The following is a 27,163-nucleotide window of genomic DNA, read 5'->3' as shown; positions in this document are numbered from 1 at the left end:
ATAGGTTCAAAAGATGGTGCGAAAAATGTTCCTTATTCAACTCTTTTGAACGAATGCGGAAATACCCGAAGACATAGAGTCCGTTCAAGAGAGATATTTTCTCTACCCAAATTTAAATTTATTTATTTTTACTTTCAATATCATAACGGTGAAACCAAGGTTTCCCCCGAGTGGCCAACCAGCTGGCCATTCTTTTCCCAACAATATACATCAACTGTCAACTTTCTAGGAACATCGTTAGAGCCGTTTTTGGTATTCATGTCCATCTAGGTTTATTGGAGTTTTGTTTCTGAGTTTCCACGAAGGTACGAGTTAACTATAGGTATTGTAAACGGATTCTACTTTGATAGAGTTTTACAATATGACTTTTTTTTTTACTGCATAAGACAATAAAATATTGTATTTAAATATAGTTAAAATAATGTAGGTCAGATTTTGTATGTATCTATTTAATTAGACTAACTCTTGACTAGCATTTAAAATACACAAATTGCCATGGAAATTATTGAATAAAGTGCAAATCTTAATTGAAAATATAGGTCTTTTTCAGGTATGTTTGCATACTATTTATTTGGTGCGCATATGTCTATTGCTTTAGCAGCTTCATGTCGATATACATGTAACGTAACTTTGTTAAGGTAGCAGTATTACCCAAATGTACATATAACATTTTAAAGATAGAAATTTAATTGCAATCAGAGGCTTAGTGAGGGCGGCAAAGGGGCGCCACAAGCAGCCTATATTTCTATGCGATGTTCATGGAAAACGGTGTATGGGGGGGGGGGGTGCGCTAAAAAAGTACCTTCTCCCCGGCGCACGTTCTGCTCACTACGCCTCTGATTACAATATCAGTTTTTATCCAGATTTACAGGTCACTTTGTTCCGTTGGATACATCTCTAGGACCGACATGTAAGCACTAAGTGAAATTCAAATGATCGATTTGATAGCCTTACAGATCTCAGTGGTGTCAATAGGTTCAAAGGTAGTGTCCACTTCCATGACATCTGTGCTGAAGTCATTGGTCATCAGACTCATAGATGTGGAAAACATGTCAATAAAATCCGTTGGTAGCGCCGTGGACTGAGCCTGGTTGGTTGTGGATATCGTTTGGTCGGGTGGTATTGTAGTGACGAAAGCTGCTGACGTCGCTGTGGCAGATGGGGTAGATTCTACGACAAGCGTTTCACCGTCTGAAATAAAATGGATTAAATTTGTAACTTTATTTACCAATATAACTCGATAAGGAAGAGCTGTCCCTCGTTTAGCCACCAAGGACGGCAACATGTGTTGGAGGGTTACTCCCGTATGATGAGTTATATAGTATTAAACAGTCTAAAGACATGAAATAAGTTGAACAAGTCCAATGAAAACGCACCAAGGTTATTGTGTACGTATGTTATTTATAATTAATTAGCGTCTAGCAAATAAATAATTAACTTGCGCACAATGATTGGAATTTCTATGGACTAAAAATAGATTTTCTGTTGATTCCTCTCTCTTATTCTCTCATTCTTTATACACATATAAATAAATAATATATATATATATATATAGAGAGAGAGAGAAAGAGAGAGATTAGATAGATAGATAGATAGATAGATAGATAGATAGATAGATTCTATTAATATGTATAAGGTGGGCGTTATTTCATTTATGGAATGTATTAAAGTTTGTATTGAAAATAAAATAATGTATTTAAAAATATTAGAATATGCACCAAACAACTTTTATTACAAAGATAAGGCGTGATAATATAGAAATAAAACATTATTATAAATGCCTATAACATACATAATTGCAATGGCTGGCACAATTTTTTTACTTTATCTTGACATTAACCATGTCACGCTGACCAGGCGTCTGTCTAGCTGTGCGGGTATATCTCCAGAGGTAGAGATGACTAACTACCCACTCCTTTTCTTTGTTTTGTTCATACCATTGAGTTCATAGATAGACAGGTGACCGCATTACGTTAGACTGGACATAATGTCCGCACGTTGACACTGAGTGAACTAGCCGCTTGTTTACTTGGTAGTAAATGTTGCACAATTCTTAAGGGTAATTAAATGTTATTTAATCACTTTATAAAATAATACCACATTAGTTAACGTAGCAGTAGCAACAACGAGTAGAACTAATACTATTTTTATTGTTGAATTATGTGAAATTCAATTTTAAAAATTCAACACAATCACCATCTTTTCCAACTAATTACAAGTTCCTTGAGTATGCTAAAGGGACACAACCGGAATTAAAACAAAGTCCCTACAGGTACGGTGAAGGGACACAACTGGAATTATCGAAACCTGTTTCATAAATCTAGACAAAAAATAATTCCATGTTTTTATATCATATTTTTCTACGTGATGGTGTAGAAAGTACAGATACACTACTTACATTCGATAAGTGCGCAAGTCAAACAAATATTTTATATGAGGAATGACGTCATTCTGAAGGCGATCTTTCTTTTCCTTTTTTTTTGTTTTTTTGGGGGGGGGGGAGTCAAGCTTAAAATGGTGCAGCGCAAGTTAGCCGTTGATTGGACTAAATAACGAGGACTGACCTCCAGACAAGACTACTGGAGAGATCTCAAGAAGGCTTTGAGCCCCTCCACCCCCCCCAAAAAAAAAAAAAACTTGACCAAAGAGAGACACAGAGGACGAAGTGAAAACTTTAAAATGTCCTCGGTGCCAAACATACAGGTCACCAAAGATCACGTGATATACTGCAACCATCCTTAGTTTTCGGAGGCGCGGTTGCTGAGTGGTAAAGCGCTTGACTTCCGAACAAGGGGTCCCTGGATCGAATCCTGGTGAAGACTGGGACTTTTCAATTTTTAGATATTTGGGCGCCTATGAGTCCACCCAGCACTAATGGGTACCTGGCATTAGTTGGGGAAAACGTGAAGGTGGTTGGTCGTTGTGCTGGCCACATGACACCCTCGTTAACCATAGGCCACAAAAACAGTTGACCCTTATACATCATCTGCCCTATAGACCTATTCTTATTCCTTGCATTTGAAGACAATGTCTAATAATTAATACAAATGTGACTGGATAAATTGTGTACCCTGGAAGTTATTTCTAACTTAAAATAATATTAACACCAACAGAAAAGTAGAAATAATTTTTGTTTTCTTTGACCCTTTTCCACTTGTCTTAGTCTTGTATTAGAACCAATCGAAGGATTGAGTCACAAATGTGGCTGGTAATGCTCATTTCGCTACGTCAATAAGACCTCCATTCTCAAAGTGGAAGTGTATATCAGTTTACTAATTGTCTTACCTCTTATGCAGGCAGGCCCAGACTCCCTAAAGCCTTTAGCACATCGGCAGGTGAAAAAATTGTTGGCACTCGGTAGACAAAGGTGTTCACACGCACTGGCTACACAGATGCTGATGCCTGGAGAAAGCAGGTGTGAAAAGATCTACTTACAGTTCACATTTATAAATATAATCATTGGATGCCACGAAACTAAAAGAGAGAAATAGTGACGCAATATCTTGTCTGATCTTTAAAAAATACAGACGCTATTTCAAAAGAATATGATTACGTCATGCGCATGTCCCTTGGTCAATATTGATCATCAATAATTAAACTCTGTCATTCTGATTTAGTTTTCTGATCTAGCCTCAATATCAATTATAGTAAAAAAAAAATTAGTTGCATATGAAAAGAAGTAAAATGTCAAGTTTTAAACAATATAAGAGTGTAAAACAAAACAAAAACAACTTCAGATGGTCCTAGGCAACCCGCCATCCAACCACCTGGGAATCACGACCCTTCAGGACATTAACCGTTACTTAATTTACATACAACACAGTTTCTTGTGATACTATTACACACTATCACGCCATGACACATAATGTGTCATTTTTTTTTTTACTATTCATGTTGTCTTATAATTGGTGCCAACATTGTGTCTGCATAGATTACTTCCAAAGGAGTCAATTGATTAATGTTTTTAAATTCTTATTGGACATTTTTCATTTATGGTGGGAAAAAATTATAAATAGCTTTTTGGTGTATCCGGTGTACAAACTAAAGAACGTCTCGATAGGCTGCCGTTTTGACGTCTCGATAGGCTGCCGTTTTGACGTCTCGATAGGCTGCCGTTTTGACGTCTCGATAGGCTGCCGTTTTGACGTCTCGATAGGCTGCCGTTTTGACGTCTCGATAGGCTGCGTTTTGACGTCTCGATAGGCTGCGTTTTGACGTCTCGATAGGCTGCGTTTTGACGTCTCGATAGGCTGCGTTTTGACGTCTCGATAGGCTGCGTTTTGACGTCTCGATAGGCTGCCGTTTTGACGTCTCGATAGGCTCCCGTTTTGACGTCTCGATAGGCTGCGTTTTGACGTCTCGATAGGCTGCGTTTTGACGTCTCGATAGGCTCCCGTTTTGTCTTTTTAAAAAAATGTCATTATGATCATTTTTGTGCACTTTTTAGGACTGCATCAGCTCTTCCGATTGCAGCACACAAAAAGTTCAGTCTAAAGTAAATAGTATACTTCCGTTCTAAGACTTATAACTTATTTGAAACTAAAAGGGACAATTAACTCGCGGTAATAAAGAAGAGTTGGTCAGAAGATCCTCTGCTCATTTCTTTGATTTAGCTGGTAACAAATGTGTTCAATTAAGCATCCATGACATTGATGAGTTTTTCTTGGAAATTCACGAAAAGGAAAAAAAAAAACACCACAAACTTAGATCCTAACCTCTAAAAGCTTCAGTTGAGTTGAACACCTTGATACCGTAGAGTCGAGTAAATATCGAGTCTCCAAACTGATAAAGAGGGCCGCCTAATTTGTTCATCCGCCTCAAAAAGCTAGAAAATGTGAACAAAACCAAAAACAGAATAAGTTGTAGTTCTTTTTTTCCCCAATAATTTCAAAAAGAAAGTTTACACATTAATATAGATATAAATTGAATACAGTCATGTATTGATTACAGCTACGACTTTAATACAGCTATGGATTGATTACAGCTAAAAATTTAATACAGATATAGATTGATTTAATCCTGTAAATATTAATACAGTTATGTACTGATTACAGCAACAAATTGAAAACAGCTATTGATTGATTACAGCTAAAAATTCAATACAGCTATGTATTGTTTGCAGCAACAATCTGAACACAACAGCTACAGCTACGAATTCAATACAATATTCTAACTGAAGCTACTGTAACTGGAGGCGTCTGGAGGTGTCGTGTAATAATCAGGCCCCAATATATTTTGGGTACTCATTATAACTGGGTTAATTCAGAGAGTTCTTGAGAAAAGACATACAGCTTTACTTCAAGTACACTGGAACAGTTGAAGTAGTTCAAGAGTTAGAGCAATACGTTCTGAGCAATATGTTTATGTACTGTGTAGTCACCAATGGGGCTCTGCATTCCTTTGTAAGTAATTGACTATTTTAATGTTTACTTTCTCAAAAATAACATAGAGCGCCGAGGGGGGGGGGGGTTAAACAAAAGATTTAGAAAGGCTGTCAAGAAACATACGTTTGTAAACACTGTTTGGACTATTCCACTAACAATTTCTTTAACCATTGAACTAATAAGAAGGAAGACAAAAGCAGCACGCGGAATGATACTCGCTTCATTACTTACTTCTTTTTCCAATCCGTCACAAACAAATAGTCCCCACTGATGTCCAAGGAGAAGTAGTGCGCGCCTGGCTCATGGAGCAGCACGGTGGAGGATTTGTTCAGCAGGTCAATGACGCTGATGGTGTCTGCGTTAGCGTCAACCCAGTACAGCTTGTTAGCTGAATGGAAACACAAAGGAGGACATTTAGCTTATCAGTATAAGGTAGAGAATACGGACTAATAATACAGTTGAAGAAATGTTCGAACTAATCATAAAAGGTTTTGATTTAGAAACACAGGAAACTCTAGGAATTGTGGGACGTGAAATAAACAAACAAGTACATTTACGGAAATTAAATAACCAGGAATCGGACACACCATTAAAAAAAAGAAAAGCTGATGAGCTAGTATATTGATGCTCAAACTAAGACCAGCGGGCCACATATGGTCCGTGAAGTGGTCCTATCATACTGGCACTTGAAAACATCTGTCGTCTGCCATTATGAAACCTCAGAAGCTTGGTTCTAGGGAATCGACTAATGCGATTTTTTAAAATTATGCAGCCGTAACACGCGAGTGGGAAATTCTTGTCGCCCTCAAACCGAAAAGTGTTGACCATCACTGAGCTAGAACAACATAAGTATGGAACAGTCAGCCGAATTTGGCTGAGAATAGATCTAATATCAAACAGTAATGACTTACGCTAATGATATTAGTGACCTTTAAGCTACTGATTAAGCCTTTATAAGAGATTAAGCATTTGGGCTCGATAAAGCCTTTTGTGAGCGATTAGACCTTGGGACTTGATTAAACCTTATGTTAAGCTGAGGGTCCAGCATATTTCATTAGCATGTTGACAACGACGAATGAGTACAGCAATACGACAGTGAGTAGTTTCTTATCTTGTTATTCCTTCTCTTTGGATCTTCTCGACTCACCTTTTACATCCAGCGCTAGCCCGTTTGGCCATGAGTTGGCTTGAAGAGAAAGTATGGTCTCCCGATCTGTGCCGTCCATGTTGGCCTTTTCAATAGCAGGTTTGTTGCCCCAGTCTGACCAATAAATCAAGCTGTCAATAAATTAACATTCAAGATCATATCAATAATTTTTTTGACATATTTGGTTTATGCTTTATATTATGTGATTGACATGTTAAGTATGTGTTATTAGATAAGTAATTGCCATGTTTGGTATGCGTTATATGTTATGTGATTGACATGTTTGGTATGCGTTATATGTTATGTGATTGACATGTTTGGTATGCGTTATATGTTATATGATTGACATGTTTGGTATGCGTTATATGTTATGTGATTGACATGTTTGGTATGCGTTATATGTTATGTGATTGACATGTTTGGTATGCGTTATATGTTATGTGATTGACATGTTTGGTATGCGTTATATGTTATGTGATTGACATGTTTGGTATGCGTTATATGTTATATGATTGACATGTTAATTATGTGTCTGAGGTTATGTGGTGACCATGGTAATGACCGAAATGTGCTGCAATATTAAGGAACTCTTGCAATGTAAACGAGTTCAAAATTTGTGAAAATTTAACAATAATTGTTTGTTATGGGGTGTATACATGTGCTTCCAAGGAAAGAGAAGCGGTTGTTTTGAGTTCCTGAGGAAACCACGAGATGGTCTGTCGTAATTCATATAAGTCATGGGTGTGATAGTAGACGGGGGCTAAGCGAGAGGCGACAGACAGTTGTGAGTTTCAAATGTTGCTTTAGATTTTCGTTTTATTTGTGTTCCTACTAGATCTCATTCAGAGTTCCATCTTTGTATATTTAAAGATACAAGTTATATTAATCTTTCTTTAACAAGAAGTCTGTTAAAGTTTATTTCACTCAGAGTTAAATAGTACAACACTGGTTTAGTTGTAAACCAACAACCGACCAACAAAACTGTTGTAAAAGTTTTAATGCATATATTAATTTCTGTGTACTATTTAGTGCAGCAAGGGTTGAACTACTCTTACGATCAAATTGACTTTTTTTTTACCCTATATTTTCAATGCTTTAACTAATTTATGCTTACATTGGATTGGACTATCTTCTATCATAACATACACATCTTTTCAAAAATTTATAATAATAACCTCTCTTTTCCCCAAGGTAATGGTATTTACGTTATAAATTCTTCAAACCTATTTATCAAGATATTCACGAAAACAGATTCAATTTTGTTTTTTCGGTTAGTTAATTATTTTATTTTTTGTTTAGTTTGGAGAAATAACAATGCTGTTCCTGTCACACTGAAATCAACCTACCCTTGGTTTGGGGATATTACAATGTCACGTGGTTCGTCTAAATTCTCCGAGATCAGTACGATGTTGTAGTCGTAGTTCAGCATGCTGGCGACACCAATGACGTTATTTCCTGTGTCTGTGTAGAAGAGCAGCTTGTTAACGTAATCCGCAGCCAGACCATCGCAGTTCGAGTCTGAGGAAACGTAATCACAAAAAATAAGCTGACTATTTATAGAGGTGTTGGTTTAGTTTTATTGCACATTAGCGTAAAAGGGGATGCAAATCTATAAATAGCAATGGATGGCTGCTTGGTCGTGTGATTTGCGATCCGGACTGGCACGGGCCTTAACCGACCAGGGTTATTTACTGCCGTCCTACAGGAGGTTTGGTCGAGGAAGTAGTAGTCCTCACTTTTGAGGTAAAGTAAGTCTTAACCATTACAAGTCGCAAACTAAGTGTGAGTAGAGTAACCCACAAATGGAAAATTGAAATTTAATAGTGATGAATGATAAAGGTAATCTTTTTTTTTAAATAATGTTAATTTTAATTCTTTGGTATGTAGCTAGGTAAATTTAAATATAGTTGGCTTTTTTGTGTGTATGCGATGGGCAGAACAAAATAAAAAAAAAATTAAATTAATATTGTACAGCTTATAGCCATTAAATATGATTTTTTTTTATTTGTTTTTTATTTTTTGCGGTTATAATGTCCTTACAAGACACCGATAGCAAAGACAAACAGACACAAATACTCTTTTGTTCCCCTGGCAATCAAATCATTAAATAAGAACAATCTGATATAAACTTTGTCACATGTACAGTGGCGTAGCTACCAATGTGCGGGTGGTGCGGGCCGCACAGGGCACCAAGGCGACAGGGGCACCAAAATTCTCCCAGTGTGTATTATTAATTTCCTATTTCCCTGAGCTTTTCAGTAAAAACGACTAATTGTATGGACACGAACAAACATAAACTACTGTATTTTAAACATGAACTAACGATTTATAAACTAGTCATGTCGCTATTTTGTTTCATCTCCTTGACTATTTCTTCAATACAATGTAAGCTATAGAACAGTTTGAATCTAATTTACTAGATTTATTTCGGACACACGGTACATGTTGTTACTACACTGATCAATGCTCTGTAATATAAAGAAGAAGAAGAAGATAGGCCAACTTTTTTTTACTTCATTGTTTAGTCCATTGGTTTAATCTAGATATTAAGTTTACAAATATATTTGTAAACACTAGCTCTAAACAATTGTCTTATTTTATTCATTTCTTTATGATTCTTAATAGTTTAATTTTGGAACTAATTCTATTGTAATGTCAATTTTTAGAAATAAGCTAACCTTTGTTTTCTACGAGATTTTTTTAACTAACTAGTTAATTGTAATACTGTAACGTAAACAAAATGATGAACAGTGCTCAAGACTGACTAGTCTGGCTGGCGCATCAAAGCCCTTTTAAGCTCAGACGGAGAAATCTGCATCTCTGGTTCTGTCCGGTCTGTGTAGTCTATAAGGGCCCCAAACCCAGATCTATCGGGGTCCCTCATTACCGACCCATCGGTATAGCAGAAAATGGCATCTGATGGGTAAGACTTTAGTGTAGCTGATGCCAAGTTTTGGGGTATGGCAGGTGTTAATCGCCTCTTGGTGGACTCCCTGTTGTCCTATAAGGGACATGTTTATTTGTGGGGCCGGCGATCTCCTCCACGGAGGGCAAGTATTAATTCTTCTAATAGGAATTCTATCAGTGGAGAGCCCAGATGATTTTGACAAATTGGCCGCAATGTGGAGGAACGATCGCATTTTTATGCGGTTCCTCTCTCTCCACTGTTGCACTAAGATTGGAGTGGGTAGCCTAGAGTCGCCCCTTTTGTAGCGCTCGTAGGCCGTAAGTACCGCCCTCTCCCTCCTTAAATGTAAAGGGGCCACGTTTGTTAAGATTTCATCATCTTCATTTAAATCCAAAGATGGATTCAATGAGTGGTGGAGGTTATCCTCGAAAATAGAAAAACATGAGACCAGCAGAGCTCACATTCAGTCATCGCTTGCTTGGAGGGAACTTGAAGTTCGCCTGAGAGTAGGAAACAATATGGACAACAAGGCCCAAGATTTGATTATACAAGAGACGAAAACCTGGAGAGTTAGTAAAATTACTATCAACTTACGATCCACTCTTGAGGGAGCATTTGCTTCGAACCATAGACTATATATAGTCTATGTTTCGAACTAAGCTTTGTTCCAGACCGAATACACACATGTCTCCACAAATACAAAATGAATTTATTACAATATTGGGGGATCACGTTAAAAAACAAATCATACAGCAAGTAAAACAATCCAAATATTTCTCTATTATTTTTGACAGTACACCTGACATCTTAAAGCTGGATCAAACTTCCCAAAGTTTACGGTACGTTGTCATGGATAATGACGGGGTACAGGTTCGTGAGTCTTTTATTGACTTCATCGACACAAAGGACAAGCATGCTGCTGGAATCGCTGAGATGATTCTAGAGAAACTGCGTTCTGATGGCTTAGACATAATGGACTGCAGGGGTCAAGGCTATGATAATGCTGCGGTCATGAAAGGTCAAAACTACGGTGTCCAAAAACGTATTCTAGAAGTCACTATTCATTGCCTGCTCAAACTCTGGAGACATTAACTAGCAGAGATGAAAATTCATCGGCTAGATCTGAAGCAGGTGGATTATTGGTTGCTGTTCAGTCTTTTAATTTTGTCACCTATCTTGGATTTTGGGCTCCTGTATTAACTGAAATTAATGATGCGCAATTCTACCTTCGAAAACAAGGATTGTCTATTCGAGACTGCTCACTCAAACTAAAAACATTAGAGACATTTTTAAGTAGTAATCAAGAGGACATCGCTGAAGCCAGCATTACCTTTGCCGAAAGCGTGTGCTCAGATCTGAGAATCAATACAGAACCTCAAGAACGTATTGGCCATAAGAGAAAGATGCCTGGTGAGAAAAGTGACGACTCTGTACTTACACACAAAGAAGAGCTACGAAGGGAAATTTATTCTACCTTGGACAGGATTGTTCAAGAAATAATCACCCGATTCGAGCAACTTCATAATGTAGCAGATAGATATGAATTTTTGTCGCCTTCCCAGCTATTAAATCCTCAGGTCGAAATCAATCTCGATAGTACTCCTAGCGACATTGATAAAAACGAATTTCTGCTGGAGCGAAAGAGGCGTCAACGGTTTGTCACAGTTTCATCAGAAGCCTTCGCACTTCCAAGGACCTGTTGAGCTCTTGAAATTTATAAAAAAAATATCAGCTAGATGATTCAGTCCCGAATATCGTCATCATGATTCGCATATTTTTGACTATTGCGGTAAGCGTCGCTACATGCGAGAGAAGTTTTTCCATTACTTGCGATCAACGATGACAAATTTACGACTCACTAATTTGGCCATTTTGTCCTTTGAACAAAGCTGGTGGGAAAAAATGGATTTCGATAAAATTATTGATACTTTTGCCAGCAAGAAAGCGCGTAAAATTCATTTATAGTATGTTTATGTAAAAGTGATTTTTTTTTAATTAACAATATTTGATTTATGAAATTATTATTATTATTTTGAACAGGTTTTGCGATGTTATTAATTAGTTAGTTGTTGTTTTTTTTTTGGGGGGGGGGGGGGGGCATCAAGATGAAGTACCGCACCAGGCATCATATACTCTAGCTACGCCACTGCACATGTAAATTATGAGTGAATTCTGGTGTGAATGTACACTTTGGTTTCTTATAGTTTTAATGTTTTTTTGTTTGGTGTAATGCACAAATTGTAAGACAACTTTCCATGTGGACAATAAAGATTATTATTATTATTATTATTTGTCTGATAATATCCCAATCTTCCTCTTTTTTTTTAAATTTCAAACAAATTTCTTCGTTAACATGACATCATTCCCATTTCTCTGCATCGATTGCTCTTACTGAGTTTGTTGTTGTTGTTGTTTTTTGTGCTTAAAATATTTCTTTTCAATTGGAGCGAGATGTTAAGAAATGAAATGTTGACAAACAGCTGATTAATCTAAATATCTGAATTGTTATATCTCATGTATGAGATTTTCACGGCAATATTTTTTATGAATCAATGTGCCCTTTACTCCAATGTTGATTAATCAGGATGGCTGCCTGGTTGTGCGGTTTGCGCGCTGGACTGTCGTTAGGATTTATCGATAGTCCCGGGTTCAAACCCTGCCGGCTCCCATCCCCCCGTCGTCCTGCGTGAGGTTTGGACTAGGACGTAAACTATCTTCAACTCTGAAGGAACATCAGATACATGTAAAACAAACATAAAATACAGTAACTAGATCTATATGAAATAAAGCGAAAATTAAAACACACAGGCATCTATTAAAACTATAAGTAAATATTTTAAGCCAATTTTTTTATGCTTGCTAGGGGAAAGGGAATACAAATGTTACTCTATAAGCACATGAGCCAAATTCTGAACTCCAGCTTATAGCAAGAGTCAAAACCCAGACCGCAAAGTCTGTAGCTGGACATTACCGTTGTTGAAGAAGAGGAGAGTTCTCTCGTACTGTCCGTCAATGTTGACCTGCTTGATGATGTGTTGCTTGTTGTCTGACCAGAACACCTGGGAAACAAAAGAGGTTCAAGTCTTAGTAAAATCGGCCAATAAATTAGTGTCAGATTTGAGGGCGCTGCAGATTTACATCAAGTATGGGGGACAAATAAAGAAGAGATTCTGCATACACACATGATGAACCCTTCGCAAATCTTGATGCAGAATCCTAATCAGAGAAGAAACAACGCTTTTATTGCATTCTAATCATAGAAATAACATCTGGACTCAGAATCCTAATTAAAGGAGAAACAACGCTTTAATACATTCAAGAAGAAACTACAATGTACATGAGTTATTCATAAGATTAGGGAAATGAAATTGAGATTGTAGAAGGCAGAAGAACATGAATGATGTCTCTTCACATCTGTCTCTTCACGTGTCTCTTCACATCGGACCCAGTCTTTGGTTCTCTTCTATTTTATTTTACTTTCGTCCTGTCAGTCCTATCTATCAAACCAGATCTACAAATGTATTTAGCCTTCAGCTTGTCTTAAGAATATTACGATGCTAAAGAAGACTTAGAAATAATCCGAATTTATTTTGTGGTATATCCGGTGTAAGGAATACGGAAGTATTGCAAAACGAAACATTTTCAAACCCATACATATACTAATCAAATGTTTCTTGCATCGCTGTTTAGCAAATGTAGATTCAAATTTTCATAATGTAAAAAAAAAAGTAGATTACTGTGGGTGACCATGAGTGTGAACATCTTCAATAACTCCTTAAACAAAACATTGCAACGATTGCAAAACAATTTTTATTTTAAAATCATTTTTGTGTAACCAATTTTATTTTGTATTCTGTACCATTAAAGTCAGGTTCTAAATATCTTTTATATAGTCTCCGCAGGTGACGCAATCTATATACTAGGCCTATGTTTGGTACCACTGATGGTTAACCGCAAAGGCTAGATTTGAAAGCTACTGAATAACAATATTTTAAGAGAGATTTTGATTATCTCAAAACCTCCCGTGTTGCTTAAGCCGCCCTCCTATCCAGGGCGCATTTCTGGGCCATATATAAAGAGGCCGGGGTGGATCATGCATCATAGTCCCTCTCTTGACTTCTCTGATGTGATCCAAAGAAACGATGCGCATTACATTTAGCACCAACTCAGTTGCAGAAGATGCCGGGCTAGGTATTACATTTAGCACCAACTCAGTTGCAGAAGATGGCGGGCTACGCATTACATCTAGAACCAACTCAGTTGCAGAAGATGGCGGGCTACGCATTACATTTAGCACTAACTCAGTTGCAGAAGATGCCGGGCTACGCATTACATTTAGCACTAACTCAGTTGCAGAAGATGCCGGGCTACGCATTACATTTAGCACCAACTCAGTTGCAGAAGATGCCGGGCTAGGCATTACATTTAGGACCAACTCAGTTGCAGAAGATGGCGGGCTACGCATTACATTTAGCACCAACTCAGTGGCAGAAGATGGCGGGCTACGCATTACATCTAGAACCAACTCAGTTGCAGAAGATGGCGGGCTACGCATTAAATTTAGAACCAACTCAGTTGCAGAAGATGGCGGGCTACGCATTACATTTAGCACTAACTCAGTTGCAGAAGATGCCGGGCTACGCATTACATTTAGCACTAACTCAGTTGCAGAAGATGGCGGGCTACGCATTACATCTAGAACCAACTCAGTTGCAGAAGATGGCGGGCTACGCATTACATTTAGAACCAACTCAGTTGCAGAAGATGGCGGGCTACGCATTACATTTAGCACTAACTCAGTTGCAGAAGATGCCGGGCTACGCATTACATTTAGCACTAACTCAGTTGCAGAAGATGCCGGGCTAGGCATTACATTTAGCACCAACTCAGTTGCAGAAGATGGGGGGCTACGCATTATATTTAGCACTAACTCAGTTGCAGAAGATGCCGGGCTACGCATTACATTTAGCACCAACTCAGTTGCAGAAGATGCCGGGCTACGCATTACATTTAGCACTAACTCAGTTGCAGAAGATGCCGGGCTACGCATTACATTTAGCACTAACTCAGTTGCAGAAGATGCCGGGCTAGGCATTACATTTAGCACCAACTCAGTTGCAGAAGATGGCGGGCTACGCATTACATTTAGCACTAACTCAGTTGCAGAAGATGCCGGGCTACGCATTACATTTAGCACCAACTCAGTTGCAGAAGATGCCGGGCTAGGCATTACATTTAGGACCAACTCAGTTGCAGAAGATGGCGGGCTACGCATTACATTTAGCACCAACTCAGTGGCAGAAGATGCCGGGCTACGCATTACATTTAGCAGCAACTCAGTTGCAGAAGATGCCGGGCTACGCATTACATTTAGCACTAACTCAGTTGCAGAAGATGCCGGGCTACGCATTACATTCAGCACCAACTCATTTGCAGAAGATGCCGGGCTAGCTACGCATTACATTTAGCACCAACTCATTTGCAGAAGATGCCGGGCTAGCTACGCATTACATTTAGCACCAACTCAGTTGCAGAAGATGCCGGGCTAGCTACGCATTACATTTAGCAACAACTCAGTTGCAGAAGATGGCGGGCTACGCATTACATTTAGCACCAACTCAGTGGCAGAAGATGCCGGGCTAGGCATTACATTTAGCACCAACTCAGTTGCAGAAGATGCCGGGCTACGCATTACATTTAGCACTAACTCAGTTGCAGAAGATGCCGGGCTACGCATTACATTTAGCACTAACTCAGTTGCAGAAGATGCCGGGCTAGGCATTACATTTAGCACCAACTCAGTTGCAGAAGATGGCGGGCTACGCATTACATTTAGCACTAACTCAGTTGCAGAAGATGCCGGGCTACGCATTACATTTAGCACCAACTCAGTTGCAGAAGATGCCGGGCTACGCATTACATTTAGCACCAACTCAGTTGCAGAAGATGCCGGGCTATGCATTACATTTAGGACCAACTCAGTTGCAGAAGATGGCGGGCTACGCATTACATTTAGCACCAACTCAGTGGCAGAAGATGCCGGGCTACGCATTACATTTAGCAGCAACTCAGTTGCAGAAGATGCCGGGCTACGCATTACATTTAGCACTAACTCAGTTGCAGAAGATGCCGGGCTACGCATTACATTCAGCACCAACTCATTTGCAGAAGATGCCGGGCTAGCTACGCATTACATTTAGCACCAACTCATTTGCAGAAGATGCCGGGCTAGCTACGCATTACATTTAGCACCAACTCAGTTGCAGAAGATGCCGGGCTAGCTACGCATTACATTTAGCACTAACTCAGTTGCAGAAGATGCCGGGTTAGGCATTACATTTAGCACTAACTCAGTTGCAGAAGATGCCAGGCTAGGCATTACATTTAGCACCAACTCATTTGCAGAAGATGCCGGGCTAGGAATTACATTTAGCACTAACTCAGTTGCAGAAGATGCCGGGCTAGGCATTACATTTAGCACCAACTCAGTTGCAGAAGATGCCGGGCTATGCATTACATTTAGCACCAACTCAGTTGCAGAAGATGCTGGGCTACGCATTACATTTAGCACTAACTCAGTTGCAGAAGCTGCGAAGGAAATGTCAATCTACCCCAAAACCACAGCTACAAAAACACCAAAGCCCACAACAGCATTCTGCGTTGTACATCAATGGCTTCCATTGAACTTTTGGGGACAATGTACAAGCATGACAATAAAACGTGACAGTTCATTGAAATGTGAACAGTTTTAGAATTGCAATATTACATTTACAATCTTCTTGCCGTTTCCGACGAAATGAAAATCTCTCGCCCGAAGTAGAGAAATAGCATGGGAGGTGAAACGAGGAGAAACTCAAACGTCGACGTCCTCGTATAACAAGGAGGGTCTTACGTCAGAGGTCATCAGTAGTTGAGAAGAGGCTACAGATATTGCTGGACATCGATTTCAAAAATAGACAGCCTGCCGCCAATCGCGTCATATAGGCATAGAAGGATTACGTTTAAATCTGGGTAGGTCTAAGCATTCTTGTTGATTTGCTTTTTATAATTTGTAATAATGAAAGATTATGCAACTAGGGGCAGGCTTATTAAGAGACTATAAACATAGTGCGGTTCAAAAGTAATATTAGGAGTTATAGTTTCAAAAAAAATGCTAGCAAGTGAAAATGTGTATTCGTAATCACAGTAATCTGTTCTTTGTTGAGCTTTTTACAATACGTCTATTTAAGCCATTACCTGATGGAGAGTGGAACCTGGACGCAGATCTCAAAAAACGTCTCTTATGATTTTTTTTTTTTTTTAAATTAACAGTTAATGTATTTCGCAGAGAAAAGAATTACTAGCTCGTTGGCCACAAGGCGAAAAGTCTAGTTTGACCGTTATAATTTTTAAGTAAAATAAATGAAATAAAATTAAATTTGGCTAGAGATCTTATCTATGATTTTAGGTCTAGATTCAACATCGGTTTTGAAAGGACAATCTCGTTCTTGAAATGAAGAATTTTCGTGAATTTTCGAATGAAAGACTTTTGTGACTGAAGCAATTAATAAATGAATGTTCAGGAACATTGAGCCCGTCGTCTTCTAACTCTGCATCCCTATGCTTATCATTTTTTGTTTTTTTTAAAGATGTACTAGATCAATACATTCGATGAACCAGGATTTATTCTAAGGGAGGACGCGGCGTGAAGCAAAGGTTCGATTGTTTTTAATGTAACATTCATTAATTTTTTAAAGATTAAACAAAAAGTTGCATAAAGGAGGTATTGTCTTTTTTAAAACCGTATTTTTAATGTTTTTCTTATTATTCATAAGATACTGCTTCTAGTCTTAAGGCTAATATACTTATAGACGAAAGAGAGAAATCCTAGAGAATGCGACATGGTGGGTGTGCAAAGGGTGGGGGGTGGGGTGATTAAATGGAACCTAAACAAATGAGAGAGATTGTGATTATTGTTTTTTATATGAAAGGATCTCCAAAAGAAGTATGTCAAGGCCGTCATATTTAAGGATAAATTGTTCAAACTGACAGTTGGTTTCAAATAATTGTTCATAATGATAGTTCGTTCAAATAAATACTTCATACTGACAGTTGGTTTCAAAAGATACATCTACAAATTACATACCTTAAAGTCTACAGGATCATATGTCAGAGCCACCGGTTCGTAAATCGGAAAGATTTTGATGGCCCCCACCACAGCCGACTTGAGGTCCACTTGGTAAATCATTTTCTGATAGGCGTCGTTGACCAGAAGAAAGTTGTCCAGGCTGGACAATGCTAGAAGATAGAGGAAGGAACATATAATAAATAAGTAGATAAGCTGCTGCTATATCAGATTCCACGCTGTCATTCACTAGACTGTGACCAGAGGCACACCCTTTTTTTTTGGAGGGGGGGCAGGACTAGTATTTTAATGGATATTTCAAACATGACTAGCAATTAAAATTCCTGTTTGTGATATTTCTCTTTGTAATAACACGAGACTCTAGTGAAGATATCACTGGCCCTAAAAAGAGGCAAGAAAGAAAAAAAGAGACAAATGCCAAGAATCCCGAGGATGTAAACAGCTCAACAACTGATGCCACAATAGAAAACTCAGGCATCTTTCAAAAAACAATTACAATAAAGAAGATATCACATGACTTGTACATTAAGGACATCTATAGTTACAGATCTGTAAACAATAATTTGCAGGTCGCAACTGGTTTGGCACAGTCATGTGAAACACTGCACTCATCCTTTATCTTCAGAATCTAAGATAATGTCATTAGTTGCCATTAAATACTGATATTTGAAAAGTGTTGAGAATTTCTAGACTTATATTAGCCTACACTGACTTGACACTGCCAGTGACACTGGGGCTGGCGAGTGTTGATGGCATCTATTGTGGCCGTAAAGTGCATAAAAAAGAAACTAAAATAGAAGCGTCATTTTATATTTCATTTGACTGCGTGGAAGTGGTCTTCTGACCAATACTGGATTCATATTATAAGATTTATATTTATATGTTGGATTTTGTATTCAGACTTATGTTATATGTTGTATTTGGTATTCAGGATAATGTTATATGTTGTATTTTCTATTCAAGCTAATGTTGTATGTTATAGTTAGATGTACCTCTCTTGCAGGTCATGCCATCAAATGACAATTCAAAGCCAGAGCCACAGGCGCAGACAGAAAAATTGCCAGAGGACACTAAACAAAGTTGGTCGCATCGATTTCTTCCTTCGTTACAAGAGTCTGAAAACAGAAACAAACAAATATCTTATGAATTCAAACAAATGAGACAATACCAATGTGACAGGACTATATTTTCATAGTTTTAAATGCGGAATTATATTTAAAAAACTCGAGAAAAGGTGATAAGGTCATTGATTTGAATTCATCTAGACAGATTAGTTCATCTTGCCAGGACAATGAGAAAGGAACTCAGGAACAAAAGAACAGATTAACAAGTGATCGTTTTACTGACCGCGTCATCCTCTTACAGACCTTAGATACAGAGCTGATCAAGTCACGTGGTCAACAAATAGGTTTGTTTAGGTTATTATATATACTTTTCTACAAGAAACGACAAAAATGAAAAAAAAAATAATTGTACTGTTTATATCTGGTTGGTTCTGAATGTCAAAGGTTACAAGGTCAGAGGCAACTCCGTTTTTAGGATGTATGATCCCTCGAACTTTTTCCTTTTTGTCCAGCCTGGCCACATGGATGCCATTCAAATCCTCAGTGTCCGTCCACAAGATATAGTCCTGTAATAAAACAACATAGCTAACGATGTAATCCTCTCTGGAAAGGAAAGTGTATGTCTTTGTATTTAGCATGCGTTGTTCAATAAACTGAGAGAAATTAACATTTTAATATAATAATATATTGGTCAAGTGTTTCAAGAGTACATGACTCATCTCTCTCGACAATTATAAACCAGTGTAATAAAGTCTTATTTAAATTATATATAGTAATGTCACAACGACATGTGATACTTGTAAATGTTTTCACTGCAGTGTTTTTAGTAAAGACTAAAGCCAGGGAAACCAGTGACTTGGCAGAGTTTAGGTCATTAATGAACATGCTTGACTAGATTGACCTAGTGACTCGCAGCCACGGGAAGAATGAGCTCACCGGGAGACCGTAAATTTGACGTCATCATTTCCTTGCTTGAGGTAACGTCTGTATTTTATAAGATAAGTAAACTAAGTATAAGTAGATTTCCCCTTTCAGGCACTGCGATGTAAACGTCATCTGTTTCTGTGGTCAATGGGGTAAACGACGGTGTCATATTGCCAGTACAACGACCAACCGACTTTACTTATTCTCAGGTACCCATTAGAGATGAGTGGACTCAAAGGTGCCCTAAAGATCATGGAATTTTAAAAATCCCAGTCTTCACCAGGATTCGAACCCGAGACCTACCGGAAGCCAAGCGCTTTACCACTCTGCCACCGCACCTCCTTTTATAAGATAATATAACACTAACTTCAGAAGTTAGGCTTCTTTTTATGGCACTGCATTCTATATCTTTTCCACGAAAGTTTCAAATAACGGTTTAAAATAAAGAACAACAGATTTGATCAAAAATTTCAATTGAAATTCGTTAACATTGTGACTATTTCAATGTAAAATGGTGCAGACACGGATCAATGAACTCACCCTAAACAATGAGAGTCCGTAAAATTTGACGTTGGCCTGTTCAAAGAAAATCTCCACCTGTCCTGTGACAAGGTCATACTGTTTGACGTGGTACAGGATAGAGTCTGCCCAGTACAAACTGAAATTGGGAGTTACTAGAAACAATTTAATGTGCAGCCACTTGACTGGTTCATTGGTTTCAAGATCATTCAAAGTTTTTTTGTCATTTTAATAGAGATATTAAATGTAAATTAAAATGAAATTTAAGACAAAAACTTCTTTTTTATAAGGCGAATGCATCTATTCTGTAAGAAATTGACGTCTATTCACCGTTAGCTTCTATTTTTGAATTCACTAACTTTTTTTTATCATCACTATTTACATTACCTTAATTTGACAACCACTATTCCCTAATTACACTGGCCTCTATTGCCTAATTACACTAGCCTCTATTGCCTAATTTCACTAGCCCCTATTGCCTAATTTCACTAGCTTCTATTCCTTAATTTCACTAGCCTCTATTCCTTAATTCACTAGTCTCTATTTCCTAATTCATAAGCCTCTATTCCTCGTTTTCACTAGCCTCTATTTCCTAATTCACTAGCCTCTATTTCCTAATTCACTAGCCTCTATTCCCTAATTCACTAGCCTCTATTCCTCGCTTTCACTAGCATCTATTCCTTAATTCACTAGCCTCTATTTCTCGTTTTCACTAGCCTCTATTCATAATTTCAATAGTCTCTTTTCTTAATTTCACTAGTCTCTATTTCTCTATTCTCTAGCCTATGTTCATCAATTCACTATCTTGTATTTTTTTAATTCTCTAACCACTTTCCCACAATTTACAAGCTTGTATTTTCATTCTATGATTCCTAGATTTCTTTGACAAATATTCTTTAAAACAACAAGGGTCTATATACAAAAAAAATAATATCTGACATAGCAAAGTTTTCAAAATACACAAAGTTAAGAACGTGCTGAAAAGAAAATACAATGTGTCTTAATAAAAGGTCAAATGATTCACGTTTTTTTTTTGTGTGCTTTCCTCTATGCCAGTGAGGGCAAAATGTCGCCTAGTTTGATCTTTTATAGCGGAGGTATCTCCTTTATGCTGTCTTTCCGCGGATCGCCAAATAAGATCGTTTAGGCATTCGGTGACCCTCCAATTGGGGCGGGTGTCCGACCCAAGCACAGCAGTCGAATGGTAAGTAGGCCTGATACTGCTATAGTGTCTACACCAGGCTCTAGCAGAACAAGAGATACGCTCTATGCTATAACACATGTGTTATCTAACTGGTGCCTGTTGAGAGTAAGCAGGGGTCGGATTTAGACTTGCTAAGGCCCTAAGCTATTGGAGATATGGGGCCCTAAGCTGTTGGAGATATGGGGCCCTAAGCTATTGGAGATATGGGGCCCTAAGCTATTGGAGATATGGGGCCCTAAGCTATTGAAGATATGGGGCCCTAAGCTGTTGGAGATATGGGGCCCTAAGCTGTTGGAGATATGGGGCCCTAAGCTATTGGAGATATGGGGCCCTAAGCTATTGGAGATATGGGGCCCTAAGCTGTTGGAGATATGGGGCCCTAAGCTATTGGAGATATGGGGCCCTAAGCTATTGGAGATATGGGGCCCTAAGCTATTGGAGATATGGGCCCTAAGCTGTTGGAGATATGGGGCCCTAAGCTATTGGAGATATGGGGCCCTAAGCTGTTGGAGATATGGAGCCCTAAGCTGTTGGAGATATGGGGCCCTAAGCTATTGGAGATATGGGGCCCTAAGCTGTTGGAGATATGGGGCCCTAAGCTATTGGAGATATGGGGCCCTAAGCTATTGGAGATAAGGGGCCCTAATCTATTGGAGATATGGGGCCCTAAGCTATTGGAGATATGGGGCCCTAAGCTATTGGAGATATGGGGCCCTAAGCTATTGGAGATATGGGGCCCTAAGCTATTGGAGATATGGGGCCATTAGCTATTGGAGATATGGGGCCCTAAGCTATTGGAGATATGGGGCCCTAAGCTATTGGAGATATGGGGCCCCCCTTGTAAGGTGATTTTTGTTCCTTTTGCTCTTTCTTCAAAATGATTGACAATTTCCCCTTAACCATTTCTGGAGGCCCTCAGACAAGCGGGGGCCCTAAGCTATAGTTTATGTATCCTATAGAATAATCCAACATTGAAAGTAAGTCTATGTTTTACTTACAGGTTTTTATCGTAATCCACAAACATATGGTTCGGCTGGCCGATGTTAGAGCCCAAGATGATCTTTCGCCCTGTGCCGTCCATGTAGGCTTTCTCCACCTTGCCCCCAACGTCAGGCAGATGTCCATGGTCAGTCCAATAAATTTCACTTGTAACCAAAGAAACATTAAACATTAAAACTCACTGAAATGATTTGGGCTGATTTCATCACTTCCTAATGTTAGACAGTTAGTTTTGGAAGGTCTACACAACGGCTGAGTACTCTTGATTAGATAGCAATTATAGTTGAACTATTTTTTTTTTATTTCCTACTATCAACTCAAACTTTGGTCAGGATAAAACAGGATTAAAAAAAAGACAAATTAAATATAAAAAAAGTACTTTTTTAAAGAACCTCGCTTATGCTGAGAGACATTTCATCAACTATTTTGTGGACCAGTTGGGTGGGGAAGGTTTCTGTGAGAGGTTTCTGTGAGAGGTTTCTATGCTGCATTTCTAGAAAGCGATTTAGAGAAAAAAGTAAGTTGCTCGAGTCTGAATTCGAGCTCGAGCATCCATGATGGAAGGCCGACATATTTGCCGCTGAGCTATTCAAGTACTTATAAAAATAAAATGTTTTATAATTAGTTTTAAAAGTTGGCGAACAACCTAATTGACTACACAAAGCTGATTTCCCCTTACCTCCGTACATTTTATATATAAAATAAAATTAATTTACTACGACTAATTGAGTAATTGATTGGTTACTTTTTAATTGATTCGTTTGTTATCATTGATAATGAATAATTGTGCAAAGTTTGAACTCGATTCTAGAATAAGAAATGAGAGGAATAACTTTTAAAAGCGTAAGATCCTACAGACCGGTAGGCAGAGCTTGTAGATAGAAACTGGGTTTTTAAAAAAAGACGTACCATTTCAATGAAGAGTTGATTTAATTGTGAGCCCTAATTAATGTCTATTGTCGAATAGACTATTTGAGGTATATGTTTGCGAAAGTTGGACGCTGAGCGCTGAGGCGTATTGTAAGACCTGATTTATAGTCAAAAGTCATCCTTCAATGTACAGGGGTGAGAGCACGATGAAAAGGGAAGTCCAAAGAAAAGCTGGATAACATAACATAAAAGAATGGACCGACCTCTCTCTTGATATCCTACAAAGAACAGCTTCTGACTGAGAAAAGTGGAAGGGTTTGGCTACGCGAACTGTCACAGCAGCCCTTACGACGAAAAGAAATGGACAAATAAGATTTTAAACTTTTCAGGTCTTGGTTTTAAAGAGAGCAGGTTTATGACTAGACTAGTAATGTCTGCTGTCGTGTGTTGTAAACACTTTGAACTGACAGCTCGATGGTCTCAACACGAGTTCAAACCTCGTATTTGCCTTTATAAATAGTCCCACATGAGGCTTGATCTAGAACAGTGGTTCCCAAACTTTTTTGTCTCGTAGACCCCTTGCTATGTCTTCTGGTTTTCGGTAGACCCCCTGCTTAACTTATACCGGTACTGCATATTTGCAAATGCACCAACTCCACTTTAAAAAGTAATTTCTAACTGTAGTGAGTCGAAGAGTAAAAAAGTAATTTCAAGCTACTTTGTACGTTAGAGAGCTCTATCTTTTTTATTCATAAAATTCAAATTTATAACCAATTTAAATAACATTTGATACATATTACTGAAACCACCAAACACACTGGTAAAAGTGACTGGTTCATCATCCATTGCGAGGGATTTTAGGTTTCATATAGGAATTTGTTGTTCTATGAAGTAGTTCTTCAAACAAAAAATATTAATTAATTAATTAATTGGCCTTAAATATCACTGTATTTGTAGTTCTTCATCTTTCACGTCTGGCTCAAATAATGGGTCCGCGGAATTGTTTTCTTTAACAGGAGAAGGGGTGAAGTAACTGGCGTCTAAACCAGTAAGCTTTGGGCAGGATGGACTCATTAGCCTAGGCTTGCAACCCACCTATCAGGGGGAAAACAGAAGTCAAACCTCTGCTGCCTTTGCATATATACCCAAACATGGGAACTGTTTCATTGGTCAATCCCGAAGAAAAATAAGGAGCAGATGATTCTTAGGAAGTATGCAGCACACAGCGCTACACCCTGTCAGAGCCTGCGAGGCCGCTGATCCCAAACTGTATATGTTGTTTACAAAGAATTACATAAGAAGCTTTTGTTATAACTCATACCACTGATGTGCCTACTGTATTGCTGCTTAAAGAAATGTGTTTAAAATAATATCAGATGTACATTTGTGTAAAGTAGTTTACAGTGGTAAGTAAAAAAGTAAAGTTTCCCCTTTCAGACCTTGCGATCTATGGGGCAGATGATGTTAAGGTCATCTGTTTCTTTGGCCAACGGTTAACGAGCAGGGTGTTATGTGGCCAGCACAACGACCTACCGCCTTTACTTTCCCCAACTAAAGTCAGGTATCCATTAGAGCTGGGTGGACTCAGGGGCGCCCTAAAAATCTCAAAATTCAAAATCCCAGTCTTCACCCGGATTCGAACCCAGGACCTCAGGTTCGGAAGCCAAGTGCTTAACCATTCAATCACCGCTCCCCCCAACAGCTGGTAAAATTAATTCCGTATATTGCTATAAGTAAAGAGATCTTTTAAGACCCGCACACACCATCATCTTCTCTATATGACGTTGAAGAGAGATTTTGTGGACTGAACTGTTATCTTTGGGATTTCTAAAGTTTTTCAAATCTTTTTCTTTTTATCAGTGTGGCATTGTCTCAATTGATCCTCCAGCATGATTATTGATATCATCATAAAAAGGCACTTAGGCAATCGCTTGTTTGACAATGAAGAAATGAATTCCAATTTTAAATAACCAACGCTGTATATAATCTACATTTATTTTTGTTACATGTAGAAAAAATTCAGCTATTTAAATAAGTATTGAAATTAAATATAACAATTTTTCGTTTGAATAGTAGGATAAATATTGAAAAGATTAACTAAGGTACAAATCATATATTAGTGTATGAAATAATTACATTGATGAGATGTGAAAATAAAAGTCCCGACCTGCTGAAATGAAATCCATTTTCGTAGACCCCCATGGATATCTCATAGACCCCCAATTTATTTTTTCACTTTCGTAGACCCCTTGGAACTCTTCGTAGACCCCTGGGGGTCTATATAGACCACTTTGGGAATCACTGATCTAGAATATAGACACAAGGCTTGACCTAGGACATAGGCACGAGGATGACCTAGGATGTAATGACATCTTCCAAAAGAAATGCATTCATTATAACAGTACCAGAGAGAACTAAGCTAAGTGCAATATAAGATATATATTCCATTATGATTGTGTTTCATTGTTAAAGATTTAGGGGCCAAATCACAGATTTTTTTTTGTGAAATGAACTATTTAAGAATCTAAATTAAAATCTATAGCAAAATTTATAGTAAAATGTTCTTACCCTCTGCCAGGGTGGACAGCTATAGCTACTGGGTTGTTCAGTTCACTTAAAAGAATCTTCTGGAAGGGCCCGGTCTTTTTGGCAACTTTAATTACGCCATACGTACTGTCCGTCCAGTACAGGTTGCCGGCCACCCAATCCAACGCCATCCCTACGACACGAAAATTTTTTTTTAATTTGTAGTTTCTAGTTTCATACGATAAGAACAAAGCACTTTATACTAGATTAGTACTTTGCGTATCAATGTATATGTGTTGTATTTTAGTTTTTATATCGAAACTAAGTTTCTAGCAATTAAAATTGAATTAGAACTTCGTACTCTGCATGTGATAGATATGAAAATAAATCTAAAGTTTATTATAAAACACATCTGAGTAAATTTGAGAATCAATAATTTGGAAACGATCAAATCATAAAATTTAATTGAAGAAGATTCCCAGTTAATCGTTTTTATGTAGAGTACTTTTATGCTTAGACTTCTAAGATCTGCCTTTGTTTGAATGATCTAAGTCTTTATAAGATCTATTCCTAAAACGGTGAACTAAGTGAAAATGTTTCTCGTTTCATCATTATCCTCAAATTCCATTTGAGTGAGGGCTTGAGAGGTGAAGATAAATCCCTAGTGAGAAAACCTGCTGATGCTGATTCCAAACCAGATGAAGTAAGAAATAATTATAAAATATCGTTTCAGCCTTTGCAATCTATAGCATAGAGTATGCAATTATATAAAGATAATCTGTTTCTTTGACTGACAATTAACAAGGATGTCGTGTGGCCAGCACAACGTTTAACCGCCATTACTTTCCTTGGGTACCCATTTTAGTTGGGTAAATTTACAGCCGTCCTAAAAATCCAGAATTAAAAAATCCTGGATTCGAACTAGAGACTCCCTGTCCAGAAACTAGGCGATTCGCTACTCGGCCACCAGGCACCCTAATACGATAAGATGACCTGAAACAAAAATGTAATTTTCAGTTGCGCTTGTCGTTGTCCGACATAAGAGTGACAGACAACACAAACACAATAATGACTCTTTTTGCTGCGCCGGTAGCAACACTACTGACCAACGACTAATAAGTGCTTTAGGATTTTAGAAAAAACAACAGCATTAAAATTAAATAAACAATTTTGATCTATACTGCCTACCTCAGGTCTCCAAATCAACCTTTAACCTCTCACCTTTGACCTCTCCGGATCCTCCAGTCACTACCTTGGCCCTGCCTCCCATCTCTAGAGGAATTCTGCTAATGATCTTGGTGTTGTTGACAAAATAGTACAGCATGTTCTCGCGGGCATCAAAGGTCAAGGTCGTGTAGCCCTGAAATACAATTAGGAATGAACGACGATTTGGACATAAAACATACACACCTTCTTGTCAAAAGTCATAAGTCTTGTCTTGTCATAAACATAAACACCTTCTTGTCAAAAGTCATAAGTCTTGTCTTGTCATA

The 27,163-nt window shown here is 38.2% G+C and overlaps 1 protein-coding gene across 4 annotated transcripts in view; it reads right to left on the bottom strand.

The window, feature by feature from the left end:
- Window positions 1–27,163, bottom strand: part of LOC106055707 (low-density lipoprotein receptor-related protein 4-like) — a 74,588-nt gene that overhangs the window by 14,367 nt on the left and 33,058 nt on the right. For all 4 annotated transcript variants that reach the window (XM_056012484.1, XM_056012483.1, XM_056012485.1 and 1 more), the window contains 14 exons: window positions 26,892–27,030; window positions 25,713–25,863; window positions 22,274–22,420; window positions 20,093–20,210; window positions 19,041–19,194; window positions 18,557–18,679; window positions 17,565–17,716; window positions 12,411–12,498; window positions 7,878–8,049; window positions 6,532–6,662; window positions 5,616–5,772; window positions 4,716–4,825; window positions 3,286–3,402; window positions 955–1,191 (listed from right to left, as the gene is read on the bottom strand). In XM_056012484.1, the coding sequence (XP_055868459.1) occupies window positions 955–1,191; window positions 3,286–3,402; window positions 4,716–4,825; window positions 5,616–5,772; window positions 6,532–6,662; window positions 7,878–8,049; window positions 12,411–12,498; window positions 17,565–17,716; window positions 18,557–18,679; window positions 19,041–19,194; window positions 20,093–20,210; window positions 22,274–22,420; window positions 25,713–25,863; window positions 26,892–27,030 (1,996 nt within the window). The remainder of the gene's footprint in view (window positions 1–954; window positions 1,192–3,285; window positions 3,403–4,715; window positions 4,826–5,615; window positions 5,773–6,531; window positions 6,663–7,877; window positions 8,050–12,410; window positions 12,499–17,564; window positions 17,717–18,556; window positions 18,680–19,040; window positions 19,195–20,092; window positions 20,211–22,273; window positions 22,421–25,712; window positions 25,864–26,891; window positions 27,031–27,163) is intronic.

The sequence above is a fragment of the Biomphalaria glabrata genome, chromosome 15, assembly GCF_947242115.1.
Source record: "Biomphalaria glabrata chromosome 15, xgBioGlab47.1, whole genome shotgun sequence".
In the NCBI taxonomy this organism is placed as follows: domain Eukaryota; kingdom Metazoa; phylum Mollusca; class Gastropoda; family Planorbidae; genus Biomphalaria; species Biomphalaria glabrata.
This window is presented reverse-complemented; position numbering and strand designations above follow the sequence as displayed.